General features: G+C 40.4%; 1 protein-coding gene across 2 annotated transcripts in view; it reads left to right on the top strand.

The window, feature by feature from the left end:
* Positions 1 to 20,502, top strand: part of STXBP6 (syntaxin binding protein 6) — a 106,090-nt gene that overhangs the window by 58,578 nt on the left and 27,010 nt on the right. Inside the window, exons 2-3 of one of the 2 annotated variants that reach the window (XM_040332837.1) lie at positions 1,545 to 1,659; positions 8,179 to 8,309. In XM_040332837.1, coding sequence (XP_040188771.1) covers positions 1,605 to 1,659; positions 8,179 to 8,309 — 186 coding nt within the window. In that variant the 5' untranslated portion in view covers positions 1,545 to 1,604. The remainder of the gene's footprint in view (positions 1 to 1,544; positions 1,660 to 8,178; positions 8,310 to 20,502) is intronic. The other variant, XM_040332836.1, reaches the window with a different exon arrangement.

The following is a 20,502-nucleotide window of genomic DNA, read 5'->3' as shown; positions in this document are numbered from 1 at the left end:
TACTCTGCTGATGTTCCAATGAGCAGGACTCTTTAGTTTTTGTTTCAAATCTAGCTCAATCTATCTCCAATTATGTCTCTTGCAGCAGAGCGCGCTGTGATTGGCCAAAGCATGCAGGTCAGGTCCATGCTTTGGCCAATCCTCCAGACGTCAATGCATTGCGATCTCAAATTTGCCACAATCACCCCATATGTTCGGTTCATTGCGAGCAAGCAACACCCGATGTTCGAGTCGAACTTGCGCTCGACTCGAACATCGGGCTCATCTCTAAGCACAACCAACATTAAAAATAGAATAAAATTATAACTTAATGTCCATATACCGTATAAACTGTGCTACCAATCGCCACTGTGACAAACGTGGAAAAATATTTCTTCCAGATCTTGACACAAATGTGCCATGCATGCATCCACCATATGTGATTTAAATACTCTCCTTCAGCTTTGACCTTGCAAGAAATGATGAGGTCAGACACTTTATATCGCCCTCTAGGTTGTTGCCGGAATTAAATTATGGAATATGATGTCTTTTAACACCATCCTCTGGATATGTGCAAGCATCAGATAACCACCGCCCTTCCTGTCTCCACATGCATCGCTCATATAGATATTGGGCATATGTAAGACACAAAAGTGGACCCATTGTACTCTCTGTATAAACTTTAACTAAAAGCACACAAAATAAATGCACATAATGTGTTGACAATAGCAATCAATATGAGTAATGCCATAGGATCAAAAAGCTGGCAACCCAAAAGCTTCTCTGTTATGAAACTTTATTTGAGCACATGCAGCAATAGCCACATCATTAAAATGCTAACACGTTTTGGCTGAAGCCTTACTCATAGCACCAATACAATGAGTAAGCGCTCTGTCTCCATCTCACCACATAGTATTTTACATTCAAAATGGCCACGGGGTGACGTCACTGGTGTGGTTCCAATACTATATACGTTGCGTCTGTAGTTTGGACTTCCTCAGCCACGCCAGTGGCTTTTATCTGTGCACTTCAGTGGCCAAAATAGAGCTCTATAGGACCCAAATAAGTGTCAAGATCCTGGACCTGTCCCTGCTGGAGAGAGGGCATACTAAGAGGTAAGCGTTCCATAATGTGCAAGTATGCACAGTATAATTGCAAATTGTGGATAAAGTCCTCAAACCCTATGCTGAATTTAGCCATGCTTTTATGTTTCACTTAAGATTTGTTTGAAAACTGTACCATGGAATGACTATACACATCTTTTTAGATATTTGGGTGTCATCAAAGTAGGGAGACCACTGCAATATTTCTTAAATGTGGCAGTGGCAACACATTGGCCAACAGAGTGACCTCTCAAGGTGGTGATATTTGGATATCAGTAGGTGTTCCAAAGTGGTGAGAATTGTTCAGTAGGATCTGGGCCTAAATACTAGATACAAATCCCTCTGGAATGGCAGCCCAGGACAATATTTAATTTTACTGCTATCACTTCAGCGAATTACCAACTATTGCAAGTGACAGGTTGCCTTTATTGCTCCTTGTAACATTTTGTTTATTTTTTTCAGGTGGTTAAGCCGTTTTATATATAAAAACCTTAGATATTAAGGGTTTCTTGAAAAGCAATTATGGAGGGAAGCTACACAGTGAAGGCTGTTGCGGAGATCAGTAATAATCTTTTAAGTAAGCCTATTTGTGAAGCACTAGTTTGTCTAAATGTGCTTATTTTCTTCTCTCTTCCTGCCTCTCTGCATACCTGACATTAGAACTCTGGCAGTGGTAAAGCTTTTACTGAACCACCAGTTAATTCATCATTCTGTCTGTGCTCCCCAGGTGCCCCTGAACCAGGATTAAGTACTAATTTATGTGTCCCAGATCAATGCTTTGAATGCTCCAAATTACCATTACCAGATCCAGTAGGTCAGACAACATTGTTGTGTTATTGCTCAACTTAACCCTGTCTGGTGTCCAGCATTGCCTATGTGACGGTGCTTTTGTTTTATCTATTTGTTTACACCACAAGGGCACACGGAAATGTTAATTCTTTTTTTTAAAGTGGTTGTAAACCTAGCTAGACAACTTTTACCTACAGCTAAGCCTACTTTCACTTTCTAGTTTTTTCTTTGGAACAGGTTTATATACCTAAAACTATGCAGCTTCTGTTGTGCAGAATAGCTTGCTTTTAGTGGACCAATGTAGGGACAATTTTTTTTTGTCCACTTGCCTCCAACAATGCCACAGTTGAATCTCTTTAGTGCCACTGACATCTCATCCCCAGGCTTATTCTGGGTGATGGGTCCTCGGCCTCTTGATTGTCCTGCAGGGGTGACTTGACTCATGCGTTTGCACACAGGAGTTGTTCATTCTGGCTTCATAGCACTCTGCATGGAAGTAAAAAAAAAAAAAAGCAGGCAAGTTATACTATGTAAATGAGAACATGTAACTATAAAAAGGTGTTATACCAGCATAGCTGAAAAATTGGAAATACACATTAAAGCGGTACTAAACCCTCCTAGAAAGGTGCCATTTTAGCATGTTCAGATCTGCAGCTGCACATTGGACCATCTATGACGCCAATAATTTAAGTTCATGGAAAGTTGCTTGAGGAAAGATGAGTTTTGGCAAGCATGTGTGAGCATGCCAAGAAGCTGTAATTTGTATGGGTTAATCACCTGCAGCCAGGGCACTCCCTGCCCTGCAGCCACAGGTGAACAAGGGGGTGCATAAAAGTGTGGCTGCAGGGTAGGGAATGCCCTCTGGGCTTTCACACTGGAGACGTAGCAGCTGCTTATGGTCGGTTATTCAGGCGCTATTTTTAGCGCAATAGCGCCTGCAAACCACTTCAGTGTGAAAGGGCTCTTAAGGTTTCCTCCTGCTTCAGTGTGCAGCAGAGACACAGGAGCAGTGTATAAGCAACAAACCAGTCCTTGGTCCTCACACGACTGTGTCCTGTTCTACTCAACATCTCAGTCACCTGCTGAATGTTTCCTGGCCTTTTCAGCCCTCTCTTGCAGGTGATTTAACCCGAAATACCCCTAATCAGAGTTGGAGGCTCTTTATTACACAAAAGTAGTAAATGGATAGGAAAGTATATTGTATTCACTTCAGGGCTAGACAACTTTGCTTTGAATCTAGGAGTCGGCTAAAAAAGTTAGGAGCCAGGTTTTTTTTTTTTTTTTACTAACAAATCTTATGGGTAGAACAGGTAACATGTTCCCGAAAGTGAACTTATCCTTTAACCCTTTCGCTGCCAGAGCCATTTTTTTTTAGGGGGTTTTTTATGCACGCATTTAAAAAATTATTTCAGGCCTGAAGATTACATAAAATCCCCAAAACTTTATATACGGTATATATATTTTCTGAAAGCAGACCCCCTAGAGAATAAAATGGTGGTAGTTCCACCTATTTTTTTTTTTTTTTCAATAAAAAACACATTAAAGTTAAAATATAAAAGCCGAGGTTGCCGAGTAAATAGATATCCATCATGTCAAACCTTACATTTTGCGTGCGCCCATGAAATGATGAAAAACTTCAGTACCCATGGTTTCCATTGGCAACGCTTTAAAAGTCCCTTATAGGTCATCCATTTAGTGTTATGAAGGAGGTCTGGTGCTAGAATTATTGCTCTCATTCCAGGCTGTGCAGCGACATGTATACATGTCACGGTTGACGTTTTCAGGCATAGGCGTTTTTAAAGCATGTGTTTACATTTGTACTTGCGTATATGTGGGGGTGGGGTGGCTCAGTTTTTATTTATTTTTTGGAGGGGGTGTAACTTGAATTTTTTACATATAGAAAAAAAACTTTTTTTTTTTTTCTTTCATTACATATGGAAATAAGTGCGCGCACGGTGTGTGGAAGCATTCAGGCGCCAGGACGCCATTGATTATCGCATAGTGACCTGGGATTTGTCAAGCCCTGTTTTTCCTTTATTTTTTTAGTTACCTCCTGGTTTTCAGGCCTAGGCAAATTATGTCCTACATCCCAGGAGTCTTTAGGAGGGGAGGATGGACTTTTTCTCAGCTCATCCTCTAGCTGTCATGCCTGAGCGAAGGTCAGATATGGGTCCCAGGAAGTAAATGCTACATGAACCATCTGCCCTTACTCAAGATGGCTGCTGCCAGAAATGCTAGGGGGGTGTTTTTCAAAGGTTTTTCTTCACAAAATTAAGCATGTTGAATGGGGAAGTTTGGTTTTGAATATTAAAAATGAATTGAATTTTGCGGTGCTCAGATACAGTGTAGTTTTGTCAAGGAATTTGTCACAAATTCCTTAAGAAAATACTGGGCTTTTTTTTTTTTTTCTTGCACGTTTCTGACTGTTGGGGGTCATTGAGTTCCCATAAGCAGTAGTATTTTTCTTTTTTTGCAGAATTGGGATTTGCTATGCAGATAGTATAGTAGCAATCAATCCTTGGAAACGGTCTTTAGTTAACATTTAAATCAATAAAGTAACTTTTTTTTTTCCCTACAAGTGAATGGGCAACAATGCTAGAACAGAATTAGTGGTCTTCTGAGGCAGCATTGTGGTAAAAAAAAACATCAACTAAGAATCCTGTCCCTGGAAATTTGAAAAAGTTGTCAGGTATGTTCTTAACATTTGCTGTATTAGATCACCTGCTCATACAAACATACAAGTGTCATAGCCACATCTGCTGTACAGTATCTGCTTTCCCACGTACAGTAACCAGATGTGTGTTGTTTGCCTGTACCTGTGCTCGCCCTGTATGTTCTGTAATTGTTTGACTTGCTTAAGGACAAGGAAATCCGTGTAGTCCTTGTGTGATGAGGGAATAGAGCCAATTCAGGAAATGTCATAGTTCCTGTTGTGAAGTGGCTTTATTCTCCCTTGCCAATAACTTGTACCTAATTTCCCCAGAGTGCTCCAATATGTGCAGAACTTGCAGGGCAGATAGGCTGAGCTGATGTGTTAGAATGCTTACAAAAGTTGCACTTACTATCATGCATTTACACTGTACATGATTCATCTTTGGATATTGTTAGATTAAACTAGACCAGCAGTCTAAACTGTATGAAGGAAATCTTGTGTGTGTGTGTGTGTATATATATGTGTGTGTGTGTGTATATATGTGTGTGTGTGTGTGTGTGTATATATATATATATATATATATATATATATATATATATTCTCTTTTTTTTTATAGAAACTTGATACACATGGGGGTTTATTTACTAAAGCTAGAGTGCAAAATCAGTCACACTTCTGCATAGAAACCAATCGGCGTCCAGGTTTTATTGTCAAAGCTTAATGCAGTGTTTCTCAATTCCAGTCCTCGGGCCCCCCCAACAGGTCAGGTTTTCAGGATTTCCCTCAGATGAAAAGGCTGTGGTGATTACTAAGGCAGTGAAACTGATCAAATCACCTGTGCAAAATAATGGAAATCCTGAAAACCTGACCTGTTGGGGGGGCCTGAGGACTGGAATTGAGAAACACTGGCTTAATGGAACAAGCTGAGGTGACCGCCGGGCACCCGCCAACGCTCGTGACCAAGTGAGAACCGAGATCTGTGTGTATAAACACACAGATCCTGGTTCTCTCAGGGGAGAGGAGACTGATCGTGTGTTGAACACTGATTTCTCTCTCTCTCTCTCTCTCTCTCTCTCTCTCTCTCTCTCTCTCTCTCTCTCTCTCTCTCTCTCTCTCTCTCTCTCTCTCTCTCTCTCTCTCTCTCTCTCTCTCTCTCTCTCTCTCTCTCTCTCTCTCTCTCTCTCTCTCTCGTCCTAGTCAGTCCCACCCCCCCCACAGTTAGAACACAGTTAACCCCTTGATTGCCCCCTTGTGTTAACCCCCTTCCCTGTCAGTGACTGTATACTGTAATCGGTGCATTTTTATAGCACTGGTCCCAAAAATGTGTCAAAAGTGTCCGATCTGTCCGCTGCAATATCATAGTCCCGATTTAAAAATCGCTGATCACTGCCATTACTAGTAAAAAAAAAATAATAAAAATGCCCTGTTTTTTTTTAGACGCTATAAATTTTGCGCAAACCAATTAACCAAATAATAATTTCAAAATTGTCGCCCTTTTGTTTATAACGCAAAAAAATATAAAGGTGATCAAATACCACAAAAAGAAAGCTCTATTTGTGGGGCAAAAAAAGGACATGCATTTGTTTGGGTATAGTGTCTCATGACTGCGCAATTGTCAGAGATGCAGTGCCGTATCGCAAAAAATGGCCTGGTCGTTGAGCAGCCAAATCTTCCGAGGCTGAAGTGGTTAAACAGATGAACGTTTTTTGGGGTTCTATAGGTGGTAGATATTGTATAAATTAGTTTAAATATAATCCGTCATCACAACTATAGGTGTGGTTTATATAGTGGTTGATCAATCTAAAAGGTAAGCTGACCCCCAGTTTATCGGTTTTGAAAACTTCTCTGATATTTGACTTCTGCCCCTCCAACGTTATTGCAGCTGAATTATCTATAGGAATAAAGAATCCAGAAGATAGTGACGTTAGTAGTACACGTATCATGAGAGCGAAGTATGGAGGCTGCAGTATTAAAGTATTTTTTCAGACTACTATACTGTACTGATTAAACAAATCGTACGTTCTGGTATCGTTTGAGAAAATGTTTTGTGTTTGTCCCTTCGGAAAATTTCGGATGAACTGTCATGATCGGCTCTTGAAGCTGTGTACTAACGATCAGATTATCGTACGATCGCTTTGAAAGCAGAATTTTTTGTCCGATTTTCTGATCGTGTGTACTAGGTGTAAGATTTGACACCATTATGTGGCTTGCATTGTTAATGGCGTGTCGAAATTTTGGCGCAGATATCCCACCACTATAGCCACCAAGAGATGGAGCAAGTCAGGGTCTGCTGAAATATTAGTTTTGGGAAGATTGTTGGCCAGCCATAATGAGAAATGCAGACTGGGGGAGGGACCTTTTCATTGTTGCCTTCCTTCCAAAATTATTGGTGTCTACTGCGGCTGGCTTTTCAGATTCTTTTTCAGCCCCTCAACAAGTGTGCTGTAAATGAGTGTCAGTAAGATGTCAAAAATCCTTATCTCTAAATTGCTCCAGGTCAGTGACTTAAATCATTAATGTGTTGGCAGCAACATTCTCAAAAGAGGAGGCCAGCAATGGCAGCCTATATAATTCTGTCATGGTGGTGTAGTAACCACTTTCCTGCTAAATGTTTGAGTGGTGTATGTGTTCCTTCTTTATCCTGCAAATCTCTCATTTCCATTCTCCTACTGTATCTGACCTAGAATTTAACCACTTCACCTCCTTCTTTCTCTCAGTGTATGACTTATACATTAATGAATTATTTAGTGCCCAGTTACCAAGCGCTTTGTTTTAACCAGCCTTAATATGACCAAGTTTCTTTGTTTCTAAGAAAAAGTAACAAAAAAAATTAATCATCTTGGGAAGGTCGTCATTTAGGTGCTTTCAAAGTGGTGTCCACTTCCTGGCTGCACTGTGTCAAAGGTGTAGGAGTGTAGCCAGGCAGAATTACAACTCCTTGGGGCACATAAAGCAACTTTTTGGTGTTTTTTCAACTGTGTGTTTGGCTTGACTTGAGCTTCAAATGAGCAGGTCTCTTTCTAAAGTGTTTGTTCTTTTATTTTGTTAGTGTTTCACGTTTACTTAATAGAGCGGTAATGCAAGCAAAGTTGACTCACCCTGGTTGAAGCCAAAGGCTTTACCAATCATACCCATATGGTATTTACCAATCATGTCTAGAAGTACAGAAAGGGAGGTCAAAGTGAAAGCAAAATCCACCACCCCAGAAATGTTGTATCTTGTGGAAAAGCTAAAAGATCATTTCTGAAGATCTTTAACTGATTCATACAAATTGTATTTTTTTTTATTTTTCAAACCAGGTATGTATTAAAAAAAAAAAATAGATTTTGAATTTTAAAGTGATTTTTTTTCATGACTGAATTCCAATTTAGAGTTAATTTTTAATTGAAGATATCGCAATGTGAATGTACATATTCCTATTAAATCTGTAAAAAACAACCTGCAAGGTTTTATTTTCTAGTCTGCCCTAAAAAAAATGGCAGGTTGAATCAGATCAGCTTTGTGGGCAATTCTTTGCTTGGTTTGTAGGGGACACACTTTTAACATGGGAAAGAAAAGACTTGGTTATAGACATCAGTTTATTTAGATATATCTACTATATAATAATTGCCAGTAGGCATTGACAGTCGACTCCATTTGTGTTTTTGTTTATAGTGACAAACAAGAGGCCATCACAAGTCTACATCACCAAGGTTAAACAGTTTGAAGGCTCATCCTGCTTTGTGAGAAGATCTCAATGGACTCTAGATCAGCTTAGACAAGTAAATGGTATAGACCCTAATCGAGTAAGTAAAAAGGGGTAACAAAAATCTATTTAGCTCACAGATCTGTTGTTTAATACAGGGCATAATAATATATGGTCCTTTCTGTACTTGGTGGGGTTGATTTGTTAAAGTGGAGCAGGTTGACTTTGCAAAATGAATTTTCACGTAGTTTGGTGAATGGCGTGAAGTTGTGCTGACTTCCATCATCCACGTATTTTTTGTAAAATATCACTTGGCGTTACCTCATTCACAAAGATAAGTGAAATTTCACTTTGCAAAATGAACATTCTTCACTATTTTATTAAATTAACCCTGATATGATTTCTTATAGTGCTGATGATTAGCAAAGGAATGAGATGGCCACTAGTACTCTGGCTTTGCCTGTATGAACAGGAAACTGCAGATTACAGCTCCCAAGACATAAATCTGTTCTGAATTCAAAAGAGCCAGCCATCACCTTGGAAAAATCACATGGTCGGCTATCAATTTGGTGATTTCCTAGGCCTTCCAGAGAGAGGAGTTTGAATGAATGGGGAACACACACTCTTCATTCAACTTTCTTTTAAAAGCATTTAGGACATGTTTTATGTGGAATGGCTCAGTTCGCCTCTTCTATCTCCAAACGCTGGTGTATTTTTTATTGGATTCCAAAAATGTATGCAAATTTTTCTCCATCAATATTTAAAAAAAAAAAGTACAGGTTGTACACGAGAAAGGGTTGGGAGGGAATATGGAGTGCAATTCATATCACCTTACTGTTAAGTAATTTGTTTATGAATGTACAAAGGAAGAAATTAGGGAAAAGATTGTTTGAACACCCAACTCCACAGTGCCAGTTCTTAATAGATGTTTGTTTGATGGACCCTGGAGGTGCCTGAGGGGTTTGCTGTTGCTCAGGGTATTTTTGACAAGGTGTACAGTCTTGGGATTCTATGGTTTCACATGTTTGGAGTGTGACTGTTCCCTGCATCAAAGATTAGTACTGATGGAGTCATCTATGATGGTCTTTATCCATGTGTCGGTTTCTAATAGCGGCTTGGATATGAGACATTATTGAGGGTAAAATTATATAATGTCCTCATCTGTCATCCTGTCCTGTTCTTTAAGCAATTGTTTTTTTCTCTACTACTGTCTTTTTACTGCCTGTTAAACCAAATGTCCACGTGTCAGTTACCGAATCCGTTAAGGATCCAGCCACCTGATGGTCTGGTTATGTGCTGGCTCCTTACAAAAAAAGTTTTGTGTATTTGGACAGCTTGTTCATGGGTTGCTTCTTATTCTGATGCTTGCTTAAGAAAAAAACATCCCATTAGAACTGCCACAGGTTTTCCTAGTGCACTAATTTCATTTCTCTTTAGAGTTGGCAGATAACGTAAACGCCTCATTTGACTTGTATAAACTAATGTTTAGCAGCTTCAACTGCTGTGCGGAGATGTGATTAGTGCTTCTCAACATTGTTGTTAAATTGTTTCACATCTGTTTCCTGTTCAGTTGTTTCAAACAAGTGACAGTGTGGTGTGTATTATTACAATGCATATCTCCCAGCTCTAGGTTTAGTGGTCATGGGAACCACGTGGATCTCAACTGGAATGGACTTTTCCTCTTTTCATGCTGTGTTCAGCAGGCCTCTAAGTTTATGGGTGTATTATTCAACATTACAATCCATCAGATAGTTGTATAGTGACCAATGTTTTTTTCATTTAGTAATGCCTTCATGAAATATTCTGCATAAACACACCTTTCGAGGACTTTATTGAGCATTTGGACATTCCTGGTTTATCATTTGGCCTGAGAATGCCAAATTAGCCAAAAGTAGCTTATCCCTTCAATCTTGGGAAAACTCAATTTATAAGCCAATACAGGGTAGCAGTTTACATACAATACCAACCCAAAACCTGACATTTTGTTTAATAGATGAGATTGGAGAGAGTTTCTGATGGTAGGAAACAGGGTTTGAAAGAGGCCTGTGGCTCTTCTTTCCTTCTAACTTCCGTGATAGGATCACTTAATGACTACCTTTTCTATTTTTGTGGTCTGTGTATACTAAGAGCATCAAAGGTTTCAAGACTTGCATAATAAAAGTGGTTTCATTTCTGTTGAAAAAAAAAATAAGTGGTTTCGTAATTCACTATATCTCTTTCTCCATATTTCAGTTTCAAACCAGTCCCACAAAATCCTTCAAAATAAAGTAGAATTGCATTCCTCTACAGTGATTTGTAAGATGGTATACTTCCATGGGTGCCCACACATTTGTAATGTGAAAATGGTTTCACTTGCAATATAAATAAACACATTTGGTGCTGGAAAGCACACATTCTGTAAAGGCATGTGTTGGGAAGACTTTATTATGAGACAAGACCTCTGGCAGTCCCTTTCAGTTTGCCAAGTACTGTCAATGAATACATCATATTATGCTGGGCTTCCTGCATGGTTCTTTCGATATAAGCACCATGCAAAAGCTTAAAGAAAAGCATTGGAGGGGCGTGGTCTAGCCGAGCTCAGGTATGGCAGCTTGAACGGAAAGCTCCCGCCGCCACGGACGAAGCTCTGAACATATAGGCGCCGGTAAGAGGACCGATCATCCCATATTGGCCACTTGACATCCCGTAACCCCAGGGAATCTTTTGATACCATTTTTACCCGAAACGGAGGACTCTTGGGGCAATTACCACTACTTGATCTGTTCAGCCCTATACCGCAATGGCGGAATCACAGAATCTCCCCCTTGGGAACAACGGAGCTCATTTACTGGGAATTAATCAAATTCCCACATACGGTGATCGAGTACCGGCAACCAAGAGCGAGGTACAACGTAATCTAAACCTGGATGATTTAAACTTGGTTGCGGCAGACATAAAAACCACGCTGACAGCTGTCATTACAGAACTGAGTGTGGAGATCCGCGCAGTTACAGCGCGAGTACAAGAGGTGGAATTACATACTGCGCAACAAGGAGCAGCGCTGCGTCATGTAAATTCTAAAGTTAATGCCAATAACCTACACCTTAGGGAATTGAATCGCCAAGTAGAGGAATTGGAAAATCGCAGCAGGAGGCATAATGTGAGAGTGAGGGGGCTCCCAGAATCGGTGGAGGCAGATCAAATTACTCCAATAATAACTGGAATTTTTAACAACTTATTAGGACGACCTCCGCAGACTACCATCAATATGGAGCGCATCCATAGAGCGCTTCGACCGAGAGGCAAACCATCTGATCCCCCCAGAGACATAATCTGTCACATAGACGATTTTTTACTTAAGGAAAACATACTCAGAAATGCTAGACTAAGAGCTAAATACGTGTATGAAGGAAACGTCATCTCCTTTTATCAAGACTTGTCTCATATTACCCTGCAGAATAGGAGGGATGTGAAACCACTCCTAGACAAATTGCGTGACAAGGGGATCATATACAAATGGAAGTTCCCATTCGGTCTACAAGCCAATAATCAGGGTCACGTTGCGGTTCTGAGAGTACCGGAGGACCTACGGTCATTCTGCAAAACGATGGATATAGAGTATATGGATCTGCCAAATTGGTATGCAGACTTTAGAGCTAAGACTCCCGCAAAAGACAAAGCTAGAGATGATCTGATGGAAACATCCTCCTCCAGGGTCCGGAGACGACGTTCCCAATCATCGGACAACAGACTGCCACCCGGCGCAGATTCGGTGAACGATCCTCGAGCTACAACTACACCTAAGCCCAGGAGGGCGAGGAAAGAATATTAATATTTTGAATTGTTTTGTTTTACTTAAGCCTAGAACTGTTTTCCGTTCTCCCTTTTCTCCTAATTTTCACATTAATTCTAGGTATAATATCTGAAGGGTTATTGAAAAGTAACTTTGTTTATACAGACAAGGCACTTTTCAAATAATATGTCTTATTTCTTGATATATTAGGTTTAAAGCGCCCTTTTATATCCACATTTTCTGGACTACTAGTTATACCAGTCTTCTGCATTATTTTCCTTTAGTGAACCCGATTTGCATTATAGCAGTGAATTCCCTGCATTGGCAATGTGCTTGTTTACACACCAGCTGATGGTCGGCATGACTACCAGTTCTGTGATAATCAAACTGAGTGAGATGACCTGTACATGTACGCAACACTTGTGGTTCTTGTTCAATATATGTTTATCTATTTTTCAGTAGGGTGAATGGTTAACTTTTGTAATATATATGTGCCTCTTACGGTAAATATTTATTATAAACACAGTTGTGGCGGCGGGTAGCGATTTAGTCCTGTTGTTGATTTTGGACTTGGTTAGATTTCAACCCCCAAGTAGCAACAATCTTTGCCTATCTCACCTTTCAGGTATAGGGCATAGAGACATTGCTACATATTATATTTTGGTTTCTATCCTCCTTCAGGAGGTTTCAAAGATACAGTAGATTATCTTTTTATTATTTTATTTTTGTTATTTTTCTTCCCCCTTTTTTTTTTTCTCTCATTGCTTAAACCCTCTCCGGGATCATTCAGTTGAGAGGACTCTGGATGTGAAGGTTATTTTATTTCCCCCCAATTCATTCTATGACCTTCCTTAATTGTTGTTATTAGAATTTTTTTTTTTTTTTCCCCTTCTTCCAGACCTGATCATTCAATTCTATTCTATTTACTGAAATGTCCTTTTCCGCTAATAATATGAATGCTGCGAAAAGGAGGATCAAATTATACTCCTTGAACACCAAAGGGCTCAATATACCAGAAAAAAGGTCAAAACTTCTGCTACTTCTAAAGAAATCGGGCTCTGACATAATTTTCCTGCAAGAAACACACTTTAAGACTGATAACTATACCATCTTTACCGATAAATACTTTCCCCACATCTTACATGCCACTAACTCCGATTCCAAGAGCAAAGGGGTTTCTATTTTGATATCTAAACACTGTCCCATACAAATTTTGGATACTAAGGTTGATAGGGAGGGTAGATTCTTGTTCATAAAAGGTACACTATACAACCAATCTGTAACCCTGGCTAACATATACGCCCCAAATAGACTTCACGCCCCGTTCTTTACAGACATAATAGAATCACTAGAACTCTTTGCTTCGGGTCTAGTGATACTAGGTGGAGACTTCAATTTAACAATGAACCCCCTTTTAGACACCTCATCGGGCTCCTCCAAGACCCCATACAGAACATTGAATTTAATTAAAAAATTGCTACACCGTCTATCGTTGCACGACTCCTGGCGCACCATGAACCCCTCTTCTAAAGACTATACCTTCTACTCCCCCCCACATAATTCCTACTCTAGGTTAGACTATTTTTATATATCGCAAAACGGCCTGGAATTACTAGACAACACTTCTATAGATCCCATGATCCTATCCGATCATAATCCCATTACGATGTGTTTGTCCTTTGAAGACAAACCCCTTTCCCGGAAACCTTGGAGACTGGATAATTCATTATTAAATGACAAAAACATAATCCGAAAATTAGATTCTGCAATTTCTTATTACTTCAAGGAAAACTCAACGTCTGACGTGCATCCTCCCACATTATGGCTAGCTCACAAATGTGTGATAAGAGGCGAGCTGATTTCCTTGTTGGCAAAAAGGAATAAAGATAGGCGGGAACATATAAAACTACTTACTGACCGAATAGAGATGTTAGAAAGAAGTCATAAACGCTCACTCGCATCAGATGTACTAGCTGAATTAACTACTGCCAGGAATGAATTACTTCAAATATTGGAGGAAAAAATTAAACGTAACAAGGTTTACTCGCAGAAACTCTTTTATGAATATGGTAACAAAACTGGCAGACTTCTAGCTAACTCCCTGAATGCTTCAAACAAGAAATTTGACAACATCCACTCTATCAATGATCCAACAGGTAAAAAATTAACCTGTACTTCTGATATTACCAGACAGTTCCAAAAATTCTACTCTAATTTATATAATTTACGTGACACAACGCCGAAATTCGACTCAAGATCAAGGAGATCCATGATCACTGATTTTCTAAGCTCATACTGTCCCAAACCGATTGACCCAAAGATAGCCAAAGACTTGGATAAGCCCTTGGAAACAGGTGAAGCTCTTGGAGCTCTCAAACAACTTAATGTCGGGAAAAGCCCGGGCCCTGACGGTTTCTCAGTTGATTATTTTAAAACCTTTAAAGAACTCCTAATCCCCCATTTTATAAAAGCATTTAATTCTGATCCAGCCCACTGGACATCGACCAAAGATCTGCTCGAAGCACATATAGTGATGGTCCCAAAACCGAACAAAGACAAAAATCTAGTTTCCAACTACAGACCCATTTCACTGCTGAACGTGGATGTGAAGCTGTATGCGAAAATATTAGCGAACCGCCTATTACCCCTTCTGAATAACCTAATCTCTTTGGATCAAGTGGGATTCACTCCTGGGAGGGAGGCCAGGGATAATACCATCAAGGTCCTTAACATTCAAAATTGGTTACTGGTATCGAAGTTCCCGGGATTTGTACTTTCATTGGACGCAGAGAAGGCCTTCGATAGGATAGCTTGGGATTATATGCACGCAGCATTGGGATTTATGGGACTAAACGAACGTATGCTACAATATATCAACCTTCTCTACTCCTCCCCAACATCAAGGATCAAAATAAATGGCAACCTGTCGGAGGCTTTCTCTGTGTCCAATGGAACTTGACAGGGATGCCCATTGTCACCGATCATATTCATTCTAATATTGGAACCCCTCCTATGTAGGCTCCGAGCCAATCAAGACATTGTGGGGATAACCATTGGAGATAAACAATATAAATTAGCTGCATTCGCTGACGATGTGCTATTATTTCTGACTAATCCTATCATTACACTCCCCAATCTGTTAAAAGACTTTTCCATCTTCCAAGACATGTCCAACCTGAAAATTAATTTTGCAAAATCCAGAGCCCTCAATATCTCCCTACCTCCAGACCAGGTTAATCTATGCAATAAGAACTTCCCATTTGTTTGGGAAGATAGAGTATTGTCCTACTTAGGCGTTAATTTGTCCCCCCATTTAAATGACATATACTCTAATAATTTTGTTCCATTATTGAATGTGGTTAGATCCGATTTAACAAGATGGGATAAGGGACTATTCTCATGGTTTGGCCGTGCGAATATAATTAAGATGAACATCCTACCGAGATTTTTATACCTATTTCAGACACTGCCTATTTGTATCCCCAGCTCTTTTTTCACATCCTTTCGTAAGATTTGCGTAAACTTTATATGGGGTGGGAAACAACCTCGAATAAAATGGGACAAATTGGTGGAACCCAAGCATCTGGGAGGTATCGGAGTTCCGGATTTGCGCAAGTACTACTGGGCCTGCCACCTATCCAAGATAATTGACTGGCAAGTGCATGCTCGATCCAAAGATTGGATAGCATTGGAGGAACTTTCCTGTTTTTCAAGTGCACCTATAAGACACCTACCATGGATCAACCCCAAAAAGATCCCTCGTATAACTAAAACACATCCCATGGTAGGAGCGTCCCTGAAGATATTCAGGAATTTATGTAAGACGAAGAAAGTGTCTTCCATGTATGGACCAGTTACCCCGATCACAATAAATCCTGAAATTTATCTTCCTGACAGTAACGCATCGACATCCGATACTCTTCCAGTAACGTTATACAGAGCTACAGATTTCTTTAAGAATACTATCCTTTTGTCTCTTGAATCCTTCCAATCTACTGACCCTAATTGTAAAATCTCCAATATCAATTATGTTAAAATCACTAGATTTCTTGAAAGGCTAGAACCAATGAGTGGATGGTATAGGCCAAAGACACTATTTGAAACAATTTGCCTTAGGGAATCCCCTCAGAGCCACCTCATCTCCTTCACTTATAACCTTCTAAATTCTGACGTAGACCCTCAATTGGACAACACAAACCTTCATTGGGAAAAGGACCTTCAAGTTTCTGTGACGAATGATCAATGGGCGAATGTATTTAAACGATTGCACAAAGGCACATTGAACATTTGTACACAAGAAAACGGATACAAAATCTATTCAAGATGGTACAAGACCCCGTTGGTCATTCACAAATTGAACCCAGACACATCGCCCCTTTGCTGGCGATGTATGGTCGCGCCGGGAAGTTTGATACACATTTGGTGGGAATGCAATGTATTGGCTGAATTTTGGACGGGAGTACATAAATTGATAGTACAAATAACTACTTACTCTCCCGATTTCACGGCGGGACAATACTTACTACACTTGTCTAGCCTCTCTCACTCCGTTTACAAAGACACCATTATAATACACCTCATCAACGCAGCGAGGCTTTGCATCCCAGCAAAGTGGAAACAAAATCTCCCACCTACCATTCCGGAATGGATACGTAAGGTAAACCATATTTCCAAAATGGAAGAATTAATACATCAATCTAGAGACTCTTCAAGATTATATCTTGATAAATGGTCCTGTTGGACACACTTTGTGAATTCCGCTGAATGTCATGCCTTACTGGAGTCCCGATGGATTGTTCTGGATAAGATTGACCTTTTTTCTGGACGTTTTTAGTCAACACATAACAAAATGAAATTATAGAATATGCCTATTGATACGTAATATTATTTACTCATTTCAGTAAACAGAAAAACCTTTCTCTCCTCGGTCTTATCATTTCCCCTCCCCATTTACTTAAGTTCTGCTTTAAATATATATACTTATTAAAGTTTATAATATGTCTGTTCATTTAAACTTATGTAAGACAAGAAGTCGGCGTTTCTCAACGCAAAAGTTTGATGTGTAATGCTTTATTGAAAATGCTTGTACACTAATATTTTGAAAAATTCAATAAACATAATTAAAAAAAAAAAAAGAAAAGCATTGGCACATGCGAAATGTCTCCTATTCTCCATCTTCAAAGTATAGGGAAAATGGCAGAGTTGTAGGGTAGAAAGGGAAGAAAAGACAAATTAAGTCACTATATATCTGGGAGAGTTTATCATTTTAACAAAATAATTAGACCACAGTTATTGAGCAACTGCAATGTGTTTTCCAGCATTTAGTTATATCTATTGGGCGTGATGAGTCAACTAATAACAATGAAACCAGGTCATGTATCCTGATATTCAGGAACTGCTGTGCCAGGTTTCTGATAGTGTATCACCATCTTTATACTGGTAAATGGGCTATACAATTACTCAGAGGCTCATATTCACATTGATAAAGCAGATGCATGCCGTTTGCACAGATGTGTTTTTATACTTTAACTGCATTCATGCATATAGGTGCTTGCAGACATATGCCTAGCATAAAAAAACACAGCATCTTTCTGTGCCCAGGGAGCCACAGGTGGGGCATACAGCAGGCCATAGAAGTTAATGTACACACTGTATAAATACTGATGCTTCTGTGCAATGTCGTTTGCATGGGTACAGGGATGTACAGCCATTCACTTCTATGGCTATCTGTACACCCCACCTGTGGCTCTTGGGGAACAGGGAAATGTGTTTTTCTTTTTCGTACATCACGGGACACAGAGCTGGATAGTAATAACTATATATGGGTTATAGGCCACCTTCAGGTGATGGAAACTGGCACAGCCAAGCCAGGAAGTCCCCTCCCCTATATAACATAAAGGAGGGGGAGGTTAGGACTTTAGATGAAGCACAGAGAGGACCCAGATGTAGAAAAATAATTTATTGACCAACCATAAAGATGATGACATATAGCCAAAATGGATATTGCAATAAAAAACTTGTATACAACAAAAATTAAACATGAGTGGTAAACAATGTATGGTATCATTGCCGTTATTGCTCCATGTAAAAATTCATATAAAACTTCTTAAAAAGGAATGAATGTCCTCACAGATGAAGTCATTAGTGTATGCATCTTTGTTAGCTCTATGCATTTGGGGGGATAATGTCACCTCATCAGGAGCTGATGAATGTACAAAATGACCAATTCTGTGAAAAGAATATAGAACATTAACCACTTCCATACAGGGCACGTATACACCTTCCCGCCCAAGCCAATTTTCAGCTTTCAGCACTGTCGCACTTTGAATGACAATTGCGCGTTCATGCTACACTGTACCCAAACAAAATTGGCGTCCTTTTTTCCCCACAAATAGAGCTTTCTTTTGGTGGTATTTGATCACCTCTGCGATTTTTTTTTTTTGCGCAACAACTAAAAAAAGACTGAAAATTTTGAAAAAAAATGTTTTTTTTTTCTGTTAATTTTTTTGTAAATAAGTACGTTTTCTCTTTCAATTACGGGCACTGATATGGCGGCACTGATGGGCACCGATGAGATGGCACTGATGGACATCGATGAGGTAGTACTGACGGGCACAGATGAGGTGGCACTGATTGGCGGCGCTTTTATGCGGCACTGATGGGCACACATAGGCGGCACTGATGGGCACACATAGGCGGCACTGATGGGCACACATAGGCGGCACTGATGGGCACTCATGGGCGGCACTGATGGGCACTCATGGGCGGCACTGATGGGCACTCATGGGCGGCACTGGGCACTCATGGGCGGCACTGGGCACTCATAGGCGGCACAGATGGGCACTCATGGGCGGCACTTATGGGTGGCACTGATGGCTAGTTATGGGTGGCACAGATGGGCACTGATAGGTGGGCAATGGGCATGGATGGGCACTGTAGGGTGGCACTGATGGACACTGTAGGGTGGCACTGATGGACACTGTAGGGTGGCACTGATGGACACTGTAGGGTGGCACTGATGGACACTGTAGGGTGGCACTGATGGACAATGTGGGGTGGCACTGATGGACACTGGGGCGGCACTGATGGACACTGGGGCGGCACTGATGGACACTGGGGCGGCACTGATTTACCTATGTTGCCAGTCAGTGCCCATTTGTGGGCACTGATTGGCATCTTTTTTTTTTTTTTTATGTTTTTTCTTTTTTTCATATGACGTCCAGTCAGGATTCTACAACCACTTTGCCGACGTCAATTTGTCATTGGCGGGCGGCAAGTGGTTAAACATATATTTACCCCAATAGCAAAAGAGATACAGGGGAAAGGGGCATGGAAGGGGAAATGTTAGTACTAGGGGTGCAACGGATCAAAAAACTCACAGATCGGATCGATCCTCGGATCAGAGTCACGGATCGGATAACTTTTCGGATCAGCAAAAAAAAAAAAAAAAAAAGACTAATCTTGTTATACCCACCAGAGTTTTAGATTTCAGTTATTTTCAACACAAAATGGTGCTTATGTGCTTAAATACAGTATGTGTAAATATGACAGTCTATTTACATGTTAAATTTTAAAAGCAGCAGCAAACCTGCTGACCTTACATGCTTGCTAATATGTGACCGAACACCTCTGATTTTCACATTTAACTAAATGTGAAAATCAGAGGTGTTCTGTCACATTAGCAAGCATGTAAGGTTTGCTGCTGCTTTTAAAATTTAACATGTAAATAGTCTGTTGGATTTCCAAATACTGTATTTAGGCATATAAGCTTTGTTATGTGTTGAAAATAACTGTGAAATCTAAAACTCTGTTGGGTGTAACAAGATGTTCGCTTGCCCCTCCTCACTATCATTACTGTGCAGGAGTGTGGGTGTGCTTCCCCCCCCCCCCCCCCTAGGTCCATACCAGGCCCTTTGGGTCTAGTATGAATTTGCCAAAAAAATTACTCTTATCCGAGCATGCAGCTGGCAGGTCAGAAAAGTTAGGGAACGAGCGAGTGCCCCCCCCCTTCTGAATCATACCGGGCATGTTGATGGGGACAAGGGCCTCTTCCCGACAACCCTGGCCAGTGGTTTTGGGGTCTGCGGGCGGATTGCTTATCGAAATCTGGAAGCCCCTTTAAGTCCTTTATTAAATTTATCCCGGGCCGTCTTCTCCCCGGGCTGTCTTCTCCCCCCTCTCCACTGTTTACCCGCTAAAAGAAAGCCGCTGTTCTTCCATTGTGGTGTTGCCCGCTGTGAGGCATCTCTTATATAGCCATGGGGCGTGGCCATCCGATGACATCATCGAATGGCCATGGTCCATGGCTATAAGAGTTGCTACGCAGCAGGCGACATTGCAACCGAGGAAGATGGCCGCAGAAGAAAAGCAGAATTTTTTTTTTTCGGTTAACAAACGCCAGCGGGAGAAGACTATTTTTTTAATGAAGGACTTTTTTTTTTCTACATTTCACCGCTTTTTGGGGTGAATGGGTAGGGGTACAATGTACCCGATACCCATTCACATAGGATGGTCCTTGTTA

The sequence above is a fragment of the Rana temporaria genome, chromosome 13 (assembly GCF_905171775.1).
Source record: "Rana temporaria chromosome 13, aRanTem1.1, whole genome shotgun sequence".
Lineage (NCBI taxonomy): Eukaryota > Metazoa > Chordata > Amphibia > Anura > Ranidae > Rana > Rana temporaria.
This window is presented reverse-complemented; position numbering and strand designations above follow the sequence as displayed.